The sequence below is a fragment of the Carassius gibelio genome, chromosome B15 (assembly GCF_023724105.1).
Source record: "Carassius gibelio isolate Cgi1373 ecotype wild population from Czech Republic chromosome B15, carGib1.2-hapl.c, whole genome shotgun sequence".
Lineage (NCBI taxonomy): Eukaryota > Metazoa > Chordata > Actinopteri > Cypriniformes > Cyprinidae > Carassius > Carassius gibelio.
In genome coordinates, this window is record NC_068410.1 from 27432018 (window position 1) to 27452206 (window position 20189).

Below are 20189 nucleotides of genomic sequence, written 5' to 3' on the forward strand. Positions count from 1 at the left end.
TGGCTAAAGTCTAATCTCTGGGCTGGGCTATAATAATATGTGAGCAGCATGTATGTACATTGTGTTTTTGAGAAAAAAAAATGTTATGCGTGGTTAGTGGAAAAACAAAAAAAATTCAATCACTTGAATAAGGCCATAAAACACATAAAGAACATTGGTTCCCGGGACTTTTTAGAACTGGAGGTCGTAGCCTAGAATTTTTCTTTCTAAATTACCGTTTTTTTTCCGGACTATAAGTCACGCTTTTTTTCATAGTTTGGCTGGTCGACTTACTTAAGGCCCGTTCACACCAAGCACGGTAACTATAAAGATAACGATAAAGATATAGTTCTAAAAATCGTTCTCAATATTAAAGAATAGCAGAGTCCACACTACAACTGTAACGATGAAAGCATAGAGAAATGGTATCGTTGGAATCATTTTCAGAACTATTTTTTTTCCAGCTGATGAACGATACAAACATTGACATCCAATCAGAATCCATCCTGCTATAAGGGCTCGAGGATTTAAAGCGGCAGACGCACGTGCGCTCAGAATAAACAGACGTTATCGTTCGTTGGTGTGGACGCTAATATCATTATCTTTATAGTTATCGTTCTTGGTGTGAACGGGGCTTTATCAAAATTAATTTGACGTGAACCAAGAGAAATGAACTAAGAGAAAAGAACCAAGAGAAAACATTACTGTCTACAGATGCAAGAGGGCGCTCTATGCTGCTCAGTGCTCCTTTAGTCTACACTAAGCAGCATAGAGCACCCTCTTGCGGCTGTAGACGGTAATGTTTTCTCTTGGTTCTTGGTTCTAAATAAATGCGACTTATAGTCCAGTGCGACTTCTATGGTTTTTTTTTTTTGCCTCATCATGACGTATTTTTGGACTGATGCGACTTATACTCAGGTGTGACTTATAGTCCGAAAAATACGGTATGTGAAAATCATCGTTTACTCACAGAAAACAATATATTGATTTAAATTTTCTAAGACACTTTTTGTTGGTAAAAGTCATAGGCGTCAACTATCATTAATATCATTGTGATTTACACCTGAGAAGACAAAGGCCTGCATATGAGCTGCATAATGAGCCTTTCAGTCTGGTGTGTGACTGAGAGGGGAGAGTTACAAAGAAAGAATGTGAGGATAAATGTATATAATTTTATGTTTTTAGTTTATTTAGAATATATTTAATTATCCCACAACATAATTTAATATACACTTGCGAGTGCAGTTAAACAGTTTATTAGGAACAATCAAAGCTGACTTTCAAACTGAATTTTTTGCATCATTACTCCAGTCCCACAATCCTTCGGAAATCCTTTTAACAATTTGATTTCTAACTGGTTCAATAAGATCCCGTTACATCGAGTGATTCGTTCGCGAACCGGATATCAATAAACTGCAGTGAAGGCGCTCACAACAGACCCGAAACAGAAGACAATGTAGTTTTTGCTATTTTTGGACCAAAATGTATATTCGATGCTTCAAAAAATTCTTTCTGACCCTCTGATGTCAGATGGACTACTTTGATGATGTTTTTGTTAACTTTCTGGACATGGACAGTATACCATACATATGTTTTCAATGGAGGGACAGAAAGCTCTCTGACTAAATCTAAAATATCTTAAACTGTGTTCTGAAGATGAAAGGAGGTCTTACGGGTTTGGAACGACATGGGGGTGAGTCATTAATTACATAATTTTTGGGTGAACTAACCCTTTAATGTCAAGCGGAAATGTTGAAACAAATGAGTACGACCAATAAAAATGTGAACATCGTCATTGGCTAAATGAACAAGAGCTCTAGATGCAGGGGCAATATTTTTTAAGCAATAGTTGTTCATAAATTCCTCTGAACATGCGCTGCAGAGAAAACTCATCACCTGAAATATGCAAAAACGAAATGTAAACAGAGTCATCGAATTTATATATATATATTAGGGCCGGGACTCGATTAAAAAAATTAATCTAATTAATTAGAGACTTTGTAATTAATCAAAATTAATCGCATTTTAATCGCATATAAATATTTGACCTGAGAACAGTGAGAAGTAATTTTTTTTTTACATGGATTTATAGTATACCATTGAATAATGACTGAATACATAAGCTTAAGTAACAAAATATTGTTTATTTTTGTTCAACCAAGTCTAGCAGACCAGTGCAATTTTTGCCATTAAGTGTAGCAATAGCATATTTAGAAATAGTATATTTCAGAAATTCAGGTAGCTTATAGGTGCTGGAACCTTCTGTAAACTGTTTTTTAAGTAAAACACAATACTGTCAGGAACATTGAAAACGTCTCTATGTTGCTTCAGAGGTCCAACACTCTTTAACCTTTGCCAAAACAATAAAGAGTTCAATATAAAGTGCCAGTTGCACCAACAAAATAATACATGTGATACTTGAGGCTCGATGGGCTGCTGCGCTGATATGCGAACGCTAGTTGGTGCTCCAGTATAATCGGTCCACCGAAACTCATCCAGTGTGAAACGTTCCGCGGTGCAAAAATAAGTTATTAAAGATGCGGGAATTTTTTTTTCTGTAATTAATTAATCTTAATTCACGCGTAATTTTTTGTGTAATTAATTAATCTCGATTAACGCGTTAAAGTCCCGGCCCTAATATATATATATATATATATATATATATATATATATATATATATATATATATATATATATATATATATATATATATATATATATATATATATATATATATATACACAGTGGGGATCGAAAGTTTGGGCACCCCTTGCAGAATCTGTGAAAATATGAGTAATTTTCTTATTTTGTTGAAATATAATTGTTTTCCATTTAGTTCTGCCCTTCGTAAGCAACAGAAGATACTTGTATGTTTCCCGGTACACAAATTAAGTACAATTTACATTGATCTTCAAATTCCAAAAGTTTTCACCCCCCCAGCTCTTAATGCATCTTGTTTCCTTCTGGAGCATCAGTGAATGTTTGAATCTTTTTAAATAGTTGTGTTTGAGTCCCTCAAATTTCCTCAGTCTGAAAAGATGTATCTCAAAATCATACAGTCACTGCTGGAAAGGGTTCAAATATGCAAAGATGCTGGAAAACTGAAGAATCTGCAGGACCTTAAAGATTTTTCTGAAGAACGCTGCTCAGTTTAACTGTTCAGAACAAACAAGGGACTCATGCACAACCATCACAAAACAGAAAGACAGTCGAGGATCATCAGGTAACAGCACACAGTATGAAGAACCAAGGGTTCCCAAACTTTTGAGTGGGGTTATTTAATAATTTCAGCAATTCTTTTGTCTTGTGGACTAAATGTTAATATCTTTTATGTACAATATCTTACTCAGGACAGTACTAAATAAAAAATAACATGCATTTAGTATGATCTCTCTTATTTTTTGAAAATTACTCATATTTTCACAGATTCTGCAAGGGGTGCCCAAACTTTCGATCCCCACTGTATATACAAGTCACGTTTACCATTTTTGTGCTCATTACAGCTAACATTCTCTTTTGACAAATGCCATACACACTTTTGCATTTCATAATTCAGTTTGTTTTGCGCGCAGAAAATCCCAATGTAAAAGTTGTTTGAATGTTTTCTATAACCTTTACAAAAGTGAGAACATCATAGTTCTCAAATGTGTTTGTATTACAAGAGTAGCCCATCTAACAAGTCTGGCAGAATCAGACAAACAAAGATGCAGCACATACACACATTGTAGATGCTTACGTACACCAGGGATCGGTGTTGTTTTATTCAAATGAAAGAAGATATCAGTAGTTCCTGAAAAATACTTTGTTTAATGTTTAATAAGTGGGATATGCTGAATAAAGATTCTGTAGATAAACACCTCAGGGGAAAATTGTTTGAAATGGAGTATTGTCCAAATAAAGAGTCAAATGTTTAATCATTTTCTTAAATTAATAGATCTTTGCTCATCATGCTCTCTATCCCATGCAAGGATTAGTAGCATCAACTTACAGAGAAGTCTTAAAAACAGCCAATTAAACAAATGTGAATTGTCATCTGCTATCTGAACAAGATTACTTAATTTAGTGGAGTAATGAAAATATAATTTACCAATCCACATTTAAAAGAAAAAAACTATTGTATTCTGAATTTTATATGCATTGTAAACATTTGTTTTCTTGCTATACTCTAGTTCTTAGTGATTTGGTCGCTTAAATACACAAAAGTTTATAGATAAAATTTATCTACACAAGAGTGTGGAAACTTTAACATGCTTAAACTTAAACGAGTATGCAGCTTTCAGTGGAACCGTTTGATTTGTTTCAGTTATAGTATTAATAGTACTGAAGGTAAAACAGTTAGACTTCATTTTTTTTTGTTGATGCTTCATGTGATCACACTTTGTGGACAGACACAAAGTTGCACTAAAAGAAATATCTCAAAGAGAAAAACTGTGACTTAATTTCTTAATTTTCATATATTCCTATTATGATGGCATCTAACAAAGATACGTCTTCACCTAAAAACCTACGAAGTCCAACAAACAAATTGTGAACGGCCATCCAAAATCTTGATATGGCAAAATCTAGTTGTGTAAGAGAAGAAAAAAACATTGTGAGTCTTAGATGTGACACATCCTTGACACAATGCAAAAATTGTCATAAATGTTTTAGCACAGCTATTTACACACACATAGGGCCCTATAATACACCCAGTGCAAGGCACAGCGCAAGTGTGTTTGGTAGTTTCAGTCCGGCAACGTTCGCATTTCCCCGTCCAGCGCCACGTCGTTTAATTAGTAAATTCATTTGGGCCTATTTGTGCGCCCTTGGGCATGCTGGTCTAAAAGAGAGTTCTGTTAAGGAGCTGAAAGTAGACTGTGCCATAGGCCAACTCAAACCTGGTCCTAAAGTCTGGCACAATGTTTTTTCTTTGTTATATAAAGAGCGTGTTAGAATATAGGCGGGTCCGCAACACACTGCTTTATTAAACAAAGGGATGCACAGCAGCACACAAACATGTCAAATATAAAAAAATTAAGGATTGCAATGCATGAGATTTTTTTGTAGGGTAATTAAATATATATATATATATATATATATATATATATATATATATATATATATATATATATATATATACAGTTTTGTTCAAAATAATAGCAGTACAATGTGACTAACCAGAATAATCAAGGTTTTTCGTATATTTTTTTTATTGCTACGTGGCAAACAAGTTACCAGTAGGTTCAGTAGATTTTCAGAAAACAAATGAGACCCAGCATTCATGATATGCACGCTCTTAAGGCTGTGCAATTGGGCAATTAGTTGAATTAGTTGAAAGGGGTGTGTTCAAAAAAATAGCAGTGTGGCATTCAATCACTGAGGTCATCAATTTTGTGAAGAAACAGGTGTGAATCAGGTGGCCCCTATTTAAGGATGAAGCCAACACTTGTTGAACATGCATTTGAAAGCTGAGGAAAATGGGTCGTTCAAGACATTGTTCAGAAGAACAGCGTACTTTGATTAAAAAGTTGATTAGAGAGGGGAAAACCTATAAAGAGGTGCAAAAAATGATAGGCTGTTCAGCTAAAATGATCTCCAATGCCTTAAAATGGAGAGCAAAACCAGAGAGACGTGGAAGAAAACGGAAGACAACCATCAAAATGGATAGAAGAATAACCAGAATGGCAAAGGCTCAGCCAATGATCACCTCCAGGATGATCAAAGACAGTCTGGAGTTACCTGTAAGTACTGTGACAGTTAGAAGACGTCTGTGTGAAGCTAATCTATTTTCAAGAATCCCCCGCAAAGTCCCTCTGTTAAAAAAAAGGCATGTGCAGAAGAGGTTACAATTTGCCAAAGAACACATCAACTGGCCTAAAGAGAAATGGAGGAACATTTTGTGGACTGATGAGAGTAAAATTTTTCTTTTTGGGTCCAAGGGCCACAGGCAGTTTGTGAGACGACCCCCAAACTCTGAATTCAAGCCACAGTACACAGTGAAGACAGTGAAGCATGGAGGTGCAAGCATCATGATATGGGCATGTTTCTCCTACTATGGTGTTGGGCCTATTTATCGCATACCAGGGATCATGGATCAGTTTGCATATGTTAAAATACTTGAAGAGGTCATGTTGCCCTATGCTGAAGAGGACATGCCCTTGAAATGGTTGTTTCAACAAGACAATGACCCAAAACACACTAGTAAACGGGCAAAGTCTTGGTTCCAAACCAACAAAATTAATGTTATGGAGTGGCCAGCCCAATCTCCAGACCTTAATCCAATTGAGAACTTGTGGGGTGATATCAAAAATGCTGTTTCTGAAGCAAAACCAAGAAATGTGAATGAATTGTGGAATGTTGTTAAAGAATCATGGAGTGGAATAACAGCTGAGAGGTGCCACAAGTTGGTTGACTCCATGCCACACAGATGTCAAGCAGTTTTAAAAAACTGTGGTCATACAACTAAATATTAGTTTAGTGATTCACAGGATGAAAAAAATGTTTGTACAAAATAGTTTTGAGTTTGTACAGTCAAAGGTAGACACTGCTATTTTTTTGAACACACCCCTTTCAACTAATTGCCCAATTGCACAGCCTTAAGAGCGTGCATATCATGAATGCTGGGTCTTGTTTGTTTTCTGACAATCTACTGAACCTACTGGTAACTTGTTTGCCACGTAGCAATACAAAATATACTAAAAACCTTGATTATTCTGGTTAGTCACATTGTACTGCTATTATTTTGAACAATACTGTATGTCTATATGTCATAATTGATAGTCATCACATGTATCAGAATTAGGTTATCTATTTGCTCGCATGCGACCAGCTCCGTTTCAACTCGGACACATTTTCTGTCTTTGCGCTTGCCAAATTTGTGTAAATAGCAAATCCGTCATGGCACAAGTGCAACTGGCTCTTAAAAGGAAGATGAGACTCTGATTGGTTTATTGCACGTTAAGCCCAAAAAAAACCCATTACTCATTAAAAGAATAGGGACAACCCATTTAGACCATGCGCCCATTTGCACCAACCATTTTTCCGTCATAAAAATAGCAAAAGTGGATTTGGACATGCCCTGAGTGCACCTGTGCCATGCGCTTTACACTTTGCGTTTAGATCATTAAAACAGGGCCCATCGTGAAAAAGTGAAAGTCGTGACATTTGTCAAGTATGGTACCCCATACTCTGAATTGGTGCTCTGCATTTAACCCATCCTAGTGCACACACACACAGCAGTGAGAAGTGTACACACCATGAACACATACCCGGAGCAGTGGGCAGCTATATATCCAGTGCCTGGGGAGCAACTGGGGGTTCAGTGCCTTGCTCAATGGCACTTCAGCCATGGGTATTGAGGGTGGAAGAGAGCGCTGTTCATTAACCCTCCCACCCCACAACTCCTGCCAGCACTGAGACTTGAACCGGCAACCTTTTCTGGGGGCTCTCTAACCATCAGTCTACAGCTGCCCCAGTATGAGAACTGTATATTATGTCACTTGCATAGAAAATTCATTATCAGCTCATAAGGGTCCAAAGGAAATTATGATAATAGTTCAAACATCCTTAGCTTGTACATTTCTTTCTTGTTGATTCTAGTGTGTTTAATCTAAAATAACATGATGCCTACAAAATAGTCAAATATTCAAAGCGATATTTTCTGTTCTAGGTAAGAACACTTACACCAAGTGTTATAGGCTGGTTAATTAGTTTGAAAATAGTAGTTCTGTTGAATGAGAAAAGTTCAGTCATACATTAAAAAGTTTTCTGATGTAGAAATTGTGTTCGTCAAACACATCCAAAGAGTTTTCTACTCGTGTGAGAAAAGCACTTGGGTGCATAAATGATAATTAAAAGTGACACACAATGTGTTTAATAATTGTAGGTGTAATTATTTTTCAGAGTTTAAGCAATTAGATTAAAATGAAAACATTTCTTACATAACAACAAAAGTAAAAACAACAAATAGGATTTTGCTCATGCTCAAAATTTTAGTTTACTCCGATTCGTCATTCCAAACCCGTAAGACCTCTGTTCATCTTGGGAACACAGTTTAAGATATTTTAGATTTAGTCTGAGAGCTCTCAGTCCCTCAATTGAAACTGTGTGCACGGTATACTGTCCATGTCCAGAGAGGTAATAAAAACATCTTGTCTAGCTACAATTGTAATTTGTAAATAATTATTATTAAAATTTTACTTGTTTGGAAGTGAAAAAGTGGTATTGGGACATACTTAATATGTAATATTTTAAACCTACAAGTAAGTGTATTTGTATGGTAGCACTAACTGTAGTTTACGTGTAAAGGGGTAAACAGAATAGCCTTTTTGCTCAATTAGTCTGTGCTTTTAATAATTTATTTATAAATTTAATTTAGTAACTTTATTTGTTTTAAAATGGTTATTTTTTTTAGATTGCAATGTTAAGATGTAATGTGATTTTAACCCTTTTTTTGCACACAATATGCCTACATGCTTACATTCACTTTTTAAATTTAATCCTAATACAAAATACTGAGATGCATACAGTACAGACCAAAAGTTTGGAAACATTACTATTTTTAATGTTTTTGAAAGAAGTTTCTTCTGCTCATCAAGCCTGCATTTATTTGATCAAAAATACAGAAAAAAAATGTAATATTGTGATATATTATTACAATTTAAAATAATTGTTTTTACATTTATTATACTTTAAATTATCATTTATTTCTGTGATGCAAAGCTGAATTTTTAGGATCATTATCACATGATCCTTTAGAATTCTTTTTAATATGATGATTCATTATCAAAGTTGGAAACAGTTCTGCTGCTTAATATTTTTTCAGAACATGTTAAAATATAAATATTTTGTAATAACAATATACACTACTGGTCAGTAATTTGGGGTCAGTAATTTTTTTCTTTCTTTTTTTTGAATACAATCAATAGTTTTAATTAGCAAGGATCTGTTAAATTGATAAAAAGTGATAGTAAAGAAAATATATTATTAGAATATATATTATTAGATTTTTTTTTTTTTATAAATGCAGTTCTTTTTAACCTTTTATTAGTCAAGTCAAGTCACCTTTATTTATGTAGTGTTTTAAACAAAATACATTGCGTCAAAGCAACTGAACAACATTCATTAGGAAAAGAGTGTGTCAATAATGCAAAATGATAGTTAAAGGCAGTTCATCATTGAATTCAGTGATGTCATCTCTGTTCAGTTTAAATAGTGTCTGTGCATTTATTTGCAATCAAGTCAACGATATTGCTGTAGATGAAGTGACCCCAACTAAGCAAGCCAGAGGTGACAGCGGCAAGGAACCGGAACTCCATCGGTGACAGAATGGAGAAAAAAAACCTTGGGAGAAACCAGGCTCAGTTGGGGGGGCAGCTCTCCTCTGACCAGACGAAACCAGTAGTTCAATTCCAGGCTGCAGCAAAGTCAGATTGTGCAGAAGATTGTGACCTCGGAATAAGAGAGAAACAGACAAATTTTAGCGTAGATAATGATGTAGCAAGTACATAGGGAGTTATGGGAAGTGTTTCCGGTTACGGTTTACATAATTAATGCAGCCTAAAAATCCTTTAACGGATTTGGATATTAAAAGTATATTAGTATGTTATGTGTAAGCCAGATTAAAGAGATGGGTCTTTAATCTAGATTTAAACTGCAAGAGTGTGTCTGCCTCCCGAACAATGTTAGGTAGGTTATTCCAGAGTTTAGGCGCAAATAGGAAAAGGATCTGCCGCCCGCAGTTGATTTTGATATTCTAGGTATTATAAAATTCTTGAGAAGAAGCGTACGTAGAGGATTATAATGTAAAAGGAGCTCATTCAAATACTGAGATGCAAAACCATTCAGGGCTTTATAAGTAATAAGCAATATTTTTAAATCCATACGATGTTTGATAGGGAGCCAGTGCAGTGTTGACAGGACTGGGCAAATATGGTCATACTTCCTGGTACTAGTAAGAACTCATGCTGCTCCATTTTGGACTAGCTGTAGTTTGTTTACTAAGCGTGCAGAACAACCACCCAATAAAGCATTACAATTATCTAACCTTGAGGTCATAAATGCATGGATTAACATTTCTGCATTTGATATTGAGAGCATAGGCCGTAATTTAGATATATTTTTGAGATGGAAAAATGCAGTTTTACAAATGCTAGAAATGTGGCTTTCTAAGGAAAGATTGCGATCAAATAGCACACCTAGGTTCCTAACTGATGACGAAGAATTGACAGAGCAACCATCAAGTCTTAAACAGTGTTCTAGGTTATTACATGCAGAGTTTTTAGGTCCTATAATTAACACCTCTGTTTTTTTTTTTTATTTATTACTCGTCATCCAGTTTTTTATATCGACTATGCATTCCATTCGTCTTTCAAATTAGTGTGTTTCACCGGGCCACGAAGAAATATAGAGTATCATCAACATAACAGGGAAAGCTAACACCATATTTCCTGATGATATCTTCCAAGGGTAACATATAAAGCGTGAAGAGTAGCGGCCCTAGTACTGAGCCTTGAGGTACTCCATACTGCACTTGTGATCGATATGATACATCTTCATTTACTGCTACAAACTGATGGCGGTCATATAAATAGGATTTAAACCATGCTAATGCACTTCCATTGATACCAACAAAGCATTCAAGTCTATGCAAAAGAATGTTGTGGTCAGTTGTGTCCAACGCAGCACTAAGATCCAATAAAACTAATAGAGAGATACACCCACGATCGGATGATAAGAGCAGATCATTTGTAACTCTAAGGAGAGCAGTCTCAGTACTATGAAACGGTCTAAATCCTGACTGGAAATCCTAACATATACCATTTTTCTCTAAGAAGGAATATAATTGTGAGGATACCACCTTTTCTAGTATCTTGGACAGAAAAGGGAGATTCGAGATGTGTCTATAATTAACTAGTTCTTTAGAGTCAAGTTGTGGTTTCTTAATGAGAAGCTTAATAACAGCCAGTTTGAAGGTTTTGGGGACATATGCTAATGACAATGAGGAATTAATAATAGTCAGAAGAGGATCTATGACTTCTGGAAGCACCTCTTTTAGGAGCTTAGATGGTATAGGGTCTAACATACATGTTGTTAATTTAGATGATTTAACAAGTTTAAACGATTCTGTTCCTCGGGGGGTCCATAGTGCACTGTCTGATGTCATACTGTAGCTGACGGCTGAATGGTTGCAATTTTATCTCTATCTACTATTTATAATAGTATTGATATTAGAAGTAAAGTAGTTTATAAAGTCATTACTGCTGTGGTGTTGGGAAATGTCAACACTTGTTGGCCTTTAGCCACTGTATTGAATAAATACCCGAGGTTATGTTTGTTTTCTTCTAAAAGAGAAGTAATAGGATCTAGCAATACGAAATACCTCTATTTTTGTTTTCCTCCAGCTGCGCTCCATTTTTCGGGCTGCTCTCTTTAGGGTGCGAGTATGCTCATTATACCATGGTGTCAAACTGTTTTCCTTAACCTTCCTTAAGCGTAAAGGAGCAACTGTATTTAAAGTGCTAGAAAAGAGAGAGTCCATAGTTTCTGTTACATCATCAAGTTGTTCTGAGGTTTTGGATATGCTAAGGAATTTAGATACATCAGGAAGATAACTTAAAAAGCAGTCTTTTGTGGTAGAAGTGATGGTTCTTCCATACTTGTAACAAGAGGTTGAATTAACAATTTTGGCTATATGAAGTTTGCACAGAACTAAATAATGATCTGAGATATCATCACTTGGCTGAATAATTTCAACACTATCAACATCAATTCCATGTGACAGTATTAAATCTAGAGTATGATTTCGACAATGAGTAGGTCCGGCTCATGTTTATAACAGTAATCTTGGGGGGTGGACTCATTTAAAATAATGTAATCATCAGGTTTTAGCCAGGTTTCTGTCAAACAGAGTACATCTATATTATGATCAGTGATCATATTATTTACAAACAGTGTTTTCGTAGAAAGGGATCTTATATTCAATAAGCCAAGCCTTATCGTTTGTTTATCCGTATTGCATCTGTTTTTTATTTGTTGAACCTCAATTAAATTGTTAATCTTAACTGTGTGACGGGAGGCAGCTAGCAGACGGTCGGTTTAGCCAGTCTGTCTGCTTCATGACCTGGGCCCCAGTTAGTCAAGTATAAACTCTAAGAGTATTTGCCGTATTTCTAGAGAGAAGAGTGGCGCCATCCCAGGAGGGATGAAGACCATCTCTTTTCAACAGGTCCGGTCTGCCCCAAAAGCTCGTCCAATTGTCTATGAAACCTATGTTATTCTGTGGGCACCACTTAGACATCCAGCTATTGAGTGATGACAATCTGCAATGCATCTCGTCACCACGGTAAGCAGGGAGGGGACCAGAGCATATTACACTGTCTGACATCGTGCTTGCAAGTTCACACACCTCTTTAATGTTATTGTTAGTGATCTCCCACTGGTGATATCGAACATCATTAGCGCCGGCATGAATAACAATCTTACTGTATTTACGTTTAGCATTAGCCAGCACTACGCTGCCTCACCGTCACCCAGTTGCCCTGCTGCAGGGGCTCTGTTTCCGGAACCGAACAATGTACAGGAATCCCTGAGCTAGATGCATCCAAAGCCTAATCTAGTGCCCTAACATTCTTACTGTCCTCAATTAAAGTTTGGATGTCTGTCTCTAATTCTGAAATCTTCTCTGTCAGCCTAACTATTTCCCTGCATTTATCACATGTGAATCCCTCATCCCCGACAGAGATAGATAAACTGTACATGTGGCTGTCTGTCCAACAGCGACACCCGCAGGCTATTCTGAAGTGTTACCCTCGCCTATTCTCTGAAGGGGTGGCTTCACAACAATATATTAGACAGCAGAACTGTTTCCAACATAATAAATCATAATATTAGAATAATTTCTAAATGATCATGTGATAGACTGGATGTTACATGTGATACTGAAGGCTGGAGTAATGATGCTGAAAGTTCAGCTTTGCATCACAGGAATAAATTGTTTTTTTTTAAGTATATTTTTTATTTTAATAGCATAAAAAATAGCAAAAAATAACTTATCACTTGCGGTAAACTGAAAAAACAGTAACCATAGGATACCATGACAAGGGAGCTAATTGTTGAATATTTTCACGATTGCAAATGTCGAATTGATTTGAGTTAAATAAACAAGTAGTCATGTAATTAAGAGTTTAGACACAGTATTGACTTTGAGTTTTTTTTTTTTTTCTGTTTCTCCAACTAAAATAGTTCCAACTGCCAAACAAAGATCACAGCAGAAGTATCTCCAGGCAGGCATGCAGCAGTTTTGTTACTGAATGATTCATTGTTTTGAAGGAATCAGTTAATTTAATGAGTCAATGACTCACTCATTAAGTGATGTACTGCAAAATACTGGCGTGTTTTGTTTGTTTAAAAGTATGTATCCCCCCCCCCCAATTAATTTCTTATTTGTTTATTCAAAATTGTATATAAAACCTTAATCTCATGACATCATTTGTTGCATTTGTAATTGTGCAATGTAAGTTATTTAATTTGTTTGGTATAGAGCCTTAGTGTAAATTGAATCTATTGATCAACTGTAAGAATTTGACATGAAATATGATGCATATATTTAATAAGGTTTAAAAATGGCCTTCATAAGGCTTAATAACATCCTGAGGTTAATATCAAAAATATGCAGATACATTTAAAAGTTAGGGTTGCATGATAAATCACATGCTATATTTAATGTGCATCTTAAAGTAAAGCCAGTTCTGTAATCAGTGGTAAATCTCCATCAGCTGCGTGGTTTCACATAGAGCAGCATTATTCTATTTGTTTTCTTTTTATTTATTATATAGAAAACTTTTTTGCATACTGCTTTAGGCTAAGTGAGACTTACACAGCACTTACATATTATTGCTCTTTTGTTGATTTTGATTGCTTCTAATTACCCTCAGTTGTATATGGCTTTAGATAAAACAATCTGTTTTATGACTGCATCTAAAAGTAATTAAATACAAAAAGAAACATTCTTGCAAAAAAGGATAGCTATAGCTCTAGCCTTGGAATTAAATGGGGCCTGATAAACTTGACATATCTGTTTGGTTCTACGTCTGCATTGGTTAATTGCTAATGTGAGTCTCCTGAATAAATATTATATCTGCCATTAGTGATTTCAGATATGCAAATACTCTACTTCTTTTAATCATAGTACCAAGCCATTATACATTTTAAAAAGCCAATGTAATATTTCCTCCTTTAATATTAGTCATGACTGACTGCGAAAACTGAAACGGCTCAAATAAGGCAAAAAAATGAAATCGCATAAAAATCCAACATATAGAATTTCCCAAAGTTCTTAACATTCAAAGTCAATCTGCACCCTCCCAAAATAAAGCACTATTTCCCCCCTTTGCTTACTCACATATAAGTTTGAGGATTCATCCCCAGTGTCATTTGCAGCAGTTTCACTCAACTCCACTACCAATTTATCCAGGTGCTTCTCAATAAATTAGAATGTCATGGAAGAGTATATTTATTTCAGTAATTCAACTCAAATTGTGAAACTTGTGTATTAAATAAATTCAATACACACAGACTGAAGTAGTTTAAGTTTTTGGTTCTTTTAATTGTGATGACTTTGGATCACATTTAACAAAACCCACCAATTCACTATCTCAACAAATTAGAATACTTTATGAGACCAATAAAATTTATTTGAATTGTTGGCCTTCTAAGAAAGTATGTTAATTTACTGTACATCTGTTCAGTACTTGGAAGGGGCTCCTTTTGCTTTAATTACTGCCTCAATTCAGCATGGTATGGCATGGAGGTAATCAGTTTGTGGCACTGCTGAGGTGGTATGGAAGCCCAGGTTTCTTTGACAGTGGCCTTCAGCTGATCTGCAATTTTTGGTCTGTTGTTTCTCATTTTCCTCTCAATACTCCATAGATTCTCTATGGAGTTCAGGTCTGGTGAGTCTGCTGGCCAGTTAAGCACACCAACACCAAGGTTATTTAGCTAACTAGGTGCAGGTGCAAATCCTTCTGGAAAATGAAATCAGCATCATCAAAAAGCTGGTCAGCAGAATGAAGCATGAACTGCTCCACAAATCTTGGTAAACTGATGCAGTGACTTTGGTTTACAAATTTTTTAAATAAAATTGACCAACACCAGCAGATGACATTGCACCCAATATCATCACAGACTGTGGAAACTTAATACTGGATTTCAAGCAACTTGGGCAATGAGCTTCTCCACCCTTCCTAGGACTCTAGGACCTTGGTTTCCAAATTAGACGGCTGCATATATGAAAATAAAACACCTAACCCTAAAAAAATTCTTACAAAAGGTTTCTCAGCTGTTTTTTGTAGTATTAGGTGTCCTTAATAACATACAAAAAGTTTACCAAAGTTTGACCACTAGAAAGGTGTAATTTTCAAGATGGCGTCCAAGATGGGCGGGGAGCCCTTAAAATATCCTAACTGCTTCATTATTTGACTTAGTCAAGTCATCTTGGTGTCTAACCCCATGTTTTCTGGGTCTGTGAATCCATTGGACTTGTCTAAATTGCACTGACATGATTACATACTTATGGAATACATGATTTTGTGAGAATACTGTAAGGTTTTATCATTGTTTGGGGTGAACCAGAGATGTAAACAATTTAGCCTATGTCATGTCACTTGTTTTGCTAAAACACAGACTTTACATTTGATGTAAAAGTTATTGCACCCAAAAGTAACTTAAATTGGAGATGTATAACTTTAATCATAACTTTGATCATAAACAACCCTGTATTAGCCCGAACAGAGGCCTGTGTGTGAAACCTCTAAAATGGTCACTCTTTTCAATTTTAATTAGGTAATTAATATGTAATGCATCCTTTATAGATGTTTTAGAGTATAAAGGTGGCATTATACTAAACACAACAAACCTAAATTCACCATTTTCAGGCAATTCAGAAGATGGGAGAATAGAATATTAACATTTGATATTGCGTGACTCATTGTAATGTTGTTGGCAGCACAGTGTATACCATTTTGCTCAAACAAAATTCATCATTGACTACTTAAAAGAAAAGTTCTTCATTTTTTGTAATTTAATTTAAAAAAGTAAACTTTTTTATTCTGTTTGTTACGACTTACAGCTTAGGAAAATAAAAAATTCAGTATCTCAAAAAATTTGAATATTCCATTTTGAGCTTGATTAGTTTTATTAATTATTAGTATAAATACTGGGTACCTCCTGGGCTAGTTCAGAACATGCAACCACAATTATGGGAAAGACTACTGACTTGACTGTTGTCCAGAAGACAATCATCATAACCCTCTGCTAGGTTAAGCCACAGAAGGTCATTGCTGAAAGGGCTGGCTGTTCACAGAGTGCTGTATCAAAATATATTTATAGAAAGTTGACTGGAAGGAAAAAGTGTGGTAGGAAAAGGTGCATAAGCAACAGGGATGACTTCAGCCTTGGGAAGATTGTTAGGAAAAGCAGATTCAAGAACTTGGGAGAGCTTCACAAGGAGTGGGCTGAAGCCGGAGTCAGCGCATCAAGAGTCATCACGCTCAGACATCTTCAAGAAAAGGGCTACAGCAGTCACATTCCTAAAACCAAGCCACTCCTGAACCAAAAAAAAAAAAATCAGAAGCATTTCACCTGGGATAAGAAGAAAAAGAGCTGGACTGTTGCTCAGTGGTTCACAGTCCTCTTTTCAGATGAAAGTTCCATTTCATTTGGAATTCAAGGTCTGGAGGAAGACTGGAGAGGCACAGAATCCAAAGTCCGGTGTGAAGTTTCTGAAGTCAGTGATGATTTGAGTGCCGTGACGTCTGCTGGTGTTGGTTCATTGTTTTATCAAGTCCAAAGTCAATGCAGCCATCTACCAGGAGATTTTGTAGCACGTTATGTTTCCACCTGCTGACAAGCTTAATGGAGATGCTGGTTTAATTTTGCAGCAGGAATTTAGCACCTATGTCAGGGATCTAGGAGGGAGGACCCAATTTCATTGGGAGGTAATAAGGTTTTATTGACAAAACAGATGGATACAAGAGGGTAGTGAAGTGAACAATAGATAACACAACAGGATAACAGTTAACAGGAACAGCTAGGGGAGGCCACTGGAAAAGCTTCAGGAAACAACTGGCAGAATGCTTGGCAACAGAGGGGGCAGCAAAACCAGACTGATGGAGAAGACCACACAAGGCACCGTAGAGCAGATCTCAGACAGTTGTTAACCACTGACTCTGAAACAGACCAAGTGCCAGGTAGGTAGAACCAGGGCAGGACACACGGGGACAGGGTCAGGAACTCGAACACAAAACTAGACAGGACAAAGCTCCACAAAAACACAAATTAAACTCAAGACAAGGAAAGATATAAGCCAATGAACTAATAAAAGGTTAAGTAACAAGATAAGAAATTACCAGTTTAACCAACAAGAATCAAGACTAGAAAAAGCCAAATAAATATTACAAATAAAAGCCAAAAGCAAGAACAAACAACTTACACAAGACCAACCAGACAAGGAGACACGGGTGCATATTCAGCCACATACAGAGACAGAGAGGGTGTGAATGACCATGAACCAGCAAACAAAAAAGGGTAAGGGGCACTATAAATAAGGAGGAAAATACATGAGGGACAGTTGAGCACAATAAGACTGACCAGGCTGACGAGGGGGGTGTGGTAAACAGGAAACAAGGAGGAGTTGCTAAAGGAACACATGGCCGAGAAAACAATTAACAAAGCCATGTGCTGATACTAGACACAATAAACAAAACATAAAACAAAGTGCAAAACCCTCACAACCTACCCACAGTGCCAAAACCACTTCCAAATGATTTGCTGACCATGATATTATTGTGCTTGATTGGCCAGCCAACTCACCTGACCTCACAGAGAATCTATGGGGTATTGTGAAGAGGATAAGTAATATCTGAAAAACAATACAGAGGAGCTGAAGGCCCCATCAAAGCAACCTGCAGTACCACAGACAGTAATTGCAAAAGGAGCCCTAACCAAGTATTGATAGCATAATTAAACCTACTTTGGAGATACTGAACCTGTAAGTCGTAACCATCAGAACTCAAACAAAAACTCTTTACATATTTCAGTTTGTACGTGTGCAATAAATGTAGAATATAAAAGGTTTGCTTTTTAAAATTAAATTACAAAAAATAAATAACTTTTCCATGATATTCTATTTTTTTTTTTTTTACATGAACCTGCATGTACTTAAGGGAAATTGTACATATTTTCCCCATAAATATGCTTGTAACCAATTGCTTTTATATATAATTGGACTTATAATCACTTCATACAATCATACAAATATGCTAGCTATAATATTACATGGCAAAAAACATGTATCAGGCACCAATATTTCTGGTCTAGGAGGAATACAAAGGAGTAATGGTAATTTTAAGGACCTGGCGGCGGCCATTTTGAAAAACGGGGCCTTTCTTGGAGTCAAACTTTGGTAAACTTTTAGTATGTTTTTAAGTACATTTGATACTACTGTAAACCACTCTGAAACCTTTTGTTAGAATTTTTTGGGGGTCAAGACATATTTGCAGCTGACTAAATTAAATACAAAACTTGATCTCATCTGAAAAGAGGACTTTTAGAAATTCTTCTTTTTCAGCAAATTCCCTGACATGTTTGTGTCTGGTGAATCTTGATGACTTGACCCCAGCCCCTGTCCATTCCTTGTGAAGCTCGCTCAAACTCTTGAATCGATTTTTGCTTGACAATCCGCATAAGGCTGCGGTTCTCTCGTTTGGTTGTGCATCTTTTTCTTCCACACTTTTCCCTTCCAAACAACCTTCTGTTAACATGCTTGGATACAGCAATCTGTGAACAGACAGCTTATTTGGCAATGAATGTTGGTGGCTTACCCCTCCTTGTGAAGGGTGTCAGTGATTGTCCTCTGGACAACTGTCAGATCAGCAGTCTTCCCCATGATTGTATAGCCTAGTAAACCAAACTGAGAGACCATTTTGTAGGCTCAAGAAACGTTACAGGTGTTTTTAGTTGATTAGTGGATTGGTATATCACCATATTGTAATTTTGTTGAGATAGTGAATTAGTGGGGTTTTATAATATAATATGTGCCAAATCATCACAAAAGAACCAAAAGCTTAAACTACTTCAGTCTGTGTGCATTGAATTTATTTAATAGACAAGTTTCACTATTTGAGTTGAATTACTGAAATAAATGAACTTTTCCATGACATTCTAATTTAATGAAAAGCACCTGTACATTTAAAAATTGCTGAAACTACTAAAAGAATCCTATTATGCCATTTTACGAAGTCTTAAATTGGTTTTTGGAGTGTATTAGAGTAACCTCTTATGCTTGATTGTTTAAAAAATGCATGATTTTCCAGTTTCTTCCCAGTTTGTCTTTAATGCACTGTTTAGTATTTGTTTTGATGAAGCCCCCTTTCGAAACCATTTTTTTTTCTCTGATTCTTTAGCTGGCCCAGTGTGTTTCGATTGGCAAATTGCTTATACCATATTCCAGAAATGTCACAAATGTGAGTTTCCATTTGCTCAATTGTAAATTTTTACGAAAGCATGAGTTTTACCAGTTTGAATCTCATTCAGACCCTGAAAATGTTTACAAACAAAAAGATCATGCAGAAAAAGAACAAATAAAAGGGTTTTGGAACCAGGAAGGAAGAAACTAAACAGAATCTCTTCAACATGGCACCAACATGCCACAACAACATGCAACTAAAGCAGCTCAACAAGGCCTTGCCCATGAGTGGAGATTATTTAAATGAGTGACATTGTCACTTCACAAGCTCCAGAAGCAGCAAGTTGTAGTCCCAATTAGAAATTTGTTCTTGAAAAGTATTTTCTGTTAAACAAAAACTAAGTTAAGCATCATAAACTTGCAAATCCTTTAAATTTAATTTAAATTATGCATTTAGCAGACGCTTTTATCCAAAGCAACTAACAGTGCATTCAGGCTATAAATTTTTACCTGTCGTGTTCCCGGGGGGAATCAAACCCCCAACCTTGCGCTTGATAAGGCAATGCTCTACCAATTGAGCTAAAGGAACACTTATTAACAGTTATTTGCAATTATAACTATATTTGGAGAGAGTATATAAGCTACAGATACCTTTTTTAGAGATTATTTTCAAGTGGAGAGAACAACTGCATGCGACTTTACAGGATTTAAGATTGCTGATGTCATCTTGCTGTGATAAGTAATTCGATTGCATTCCCATTTTGTGTTC

General features: G+C 36.0%; 1 protein-coding gene across 5 annotated transcripts in view; it reads left to right on the plus strand.

Annotated features, from left to right (window-relative positions):
• Positions 1-20189, plus strand: part of mre11a (MRE11 homolog A, double strand break repair nuclease) — a 320741-nt gene that overhangs the window by 297742 nt on the left and 2810 nt on the right. The window contains exon 18 of one of the 5 annotated variants that reach the window (XM_052576125.1): positions 19419-20116. The exons of 1 other annotated variant lie outside the window; for it this stretch is intronic. In XM_052576125.1, the coding sequence (XP_052432085.1) occupies positions 19419-19631 (213 nt within the window). In that variant the 3' untranslated portion in view covers positions 19632-20116. Of the gene's footprint in view, positions 1-19418; positions 20120-20189 lie in introns of those variants that run through there. 3 more of the 5 variants (XM_052576126.1, XM_052576122.1, XM_052576123.1) reach the window with 3 other exon arrangements.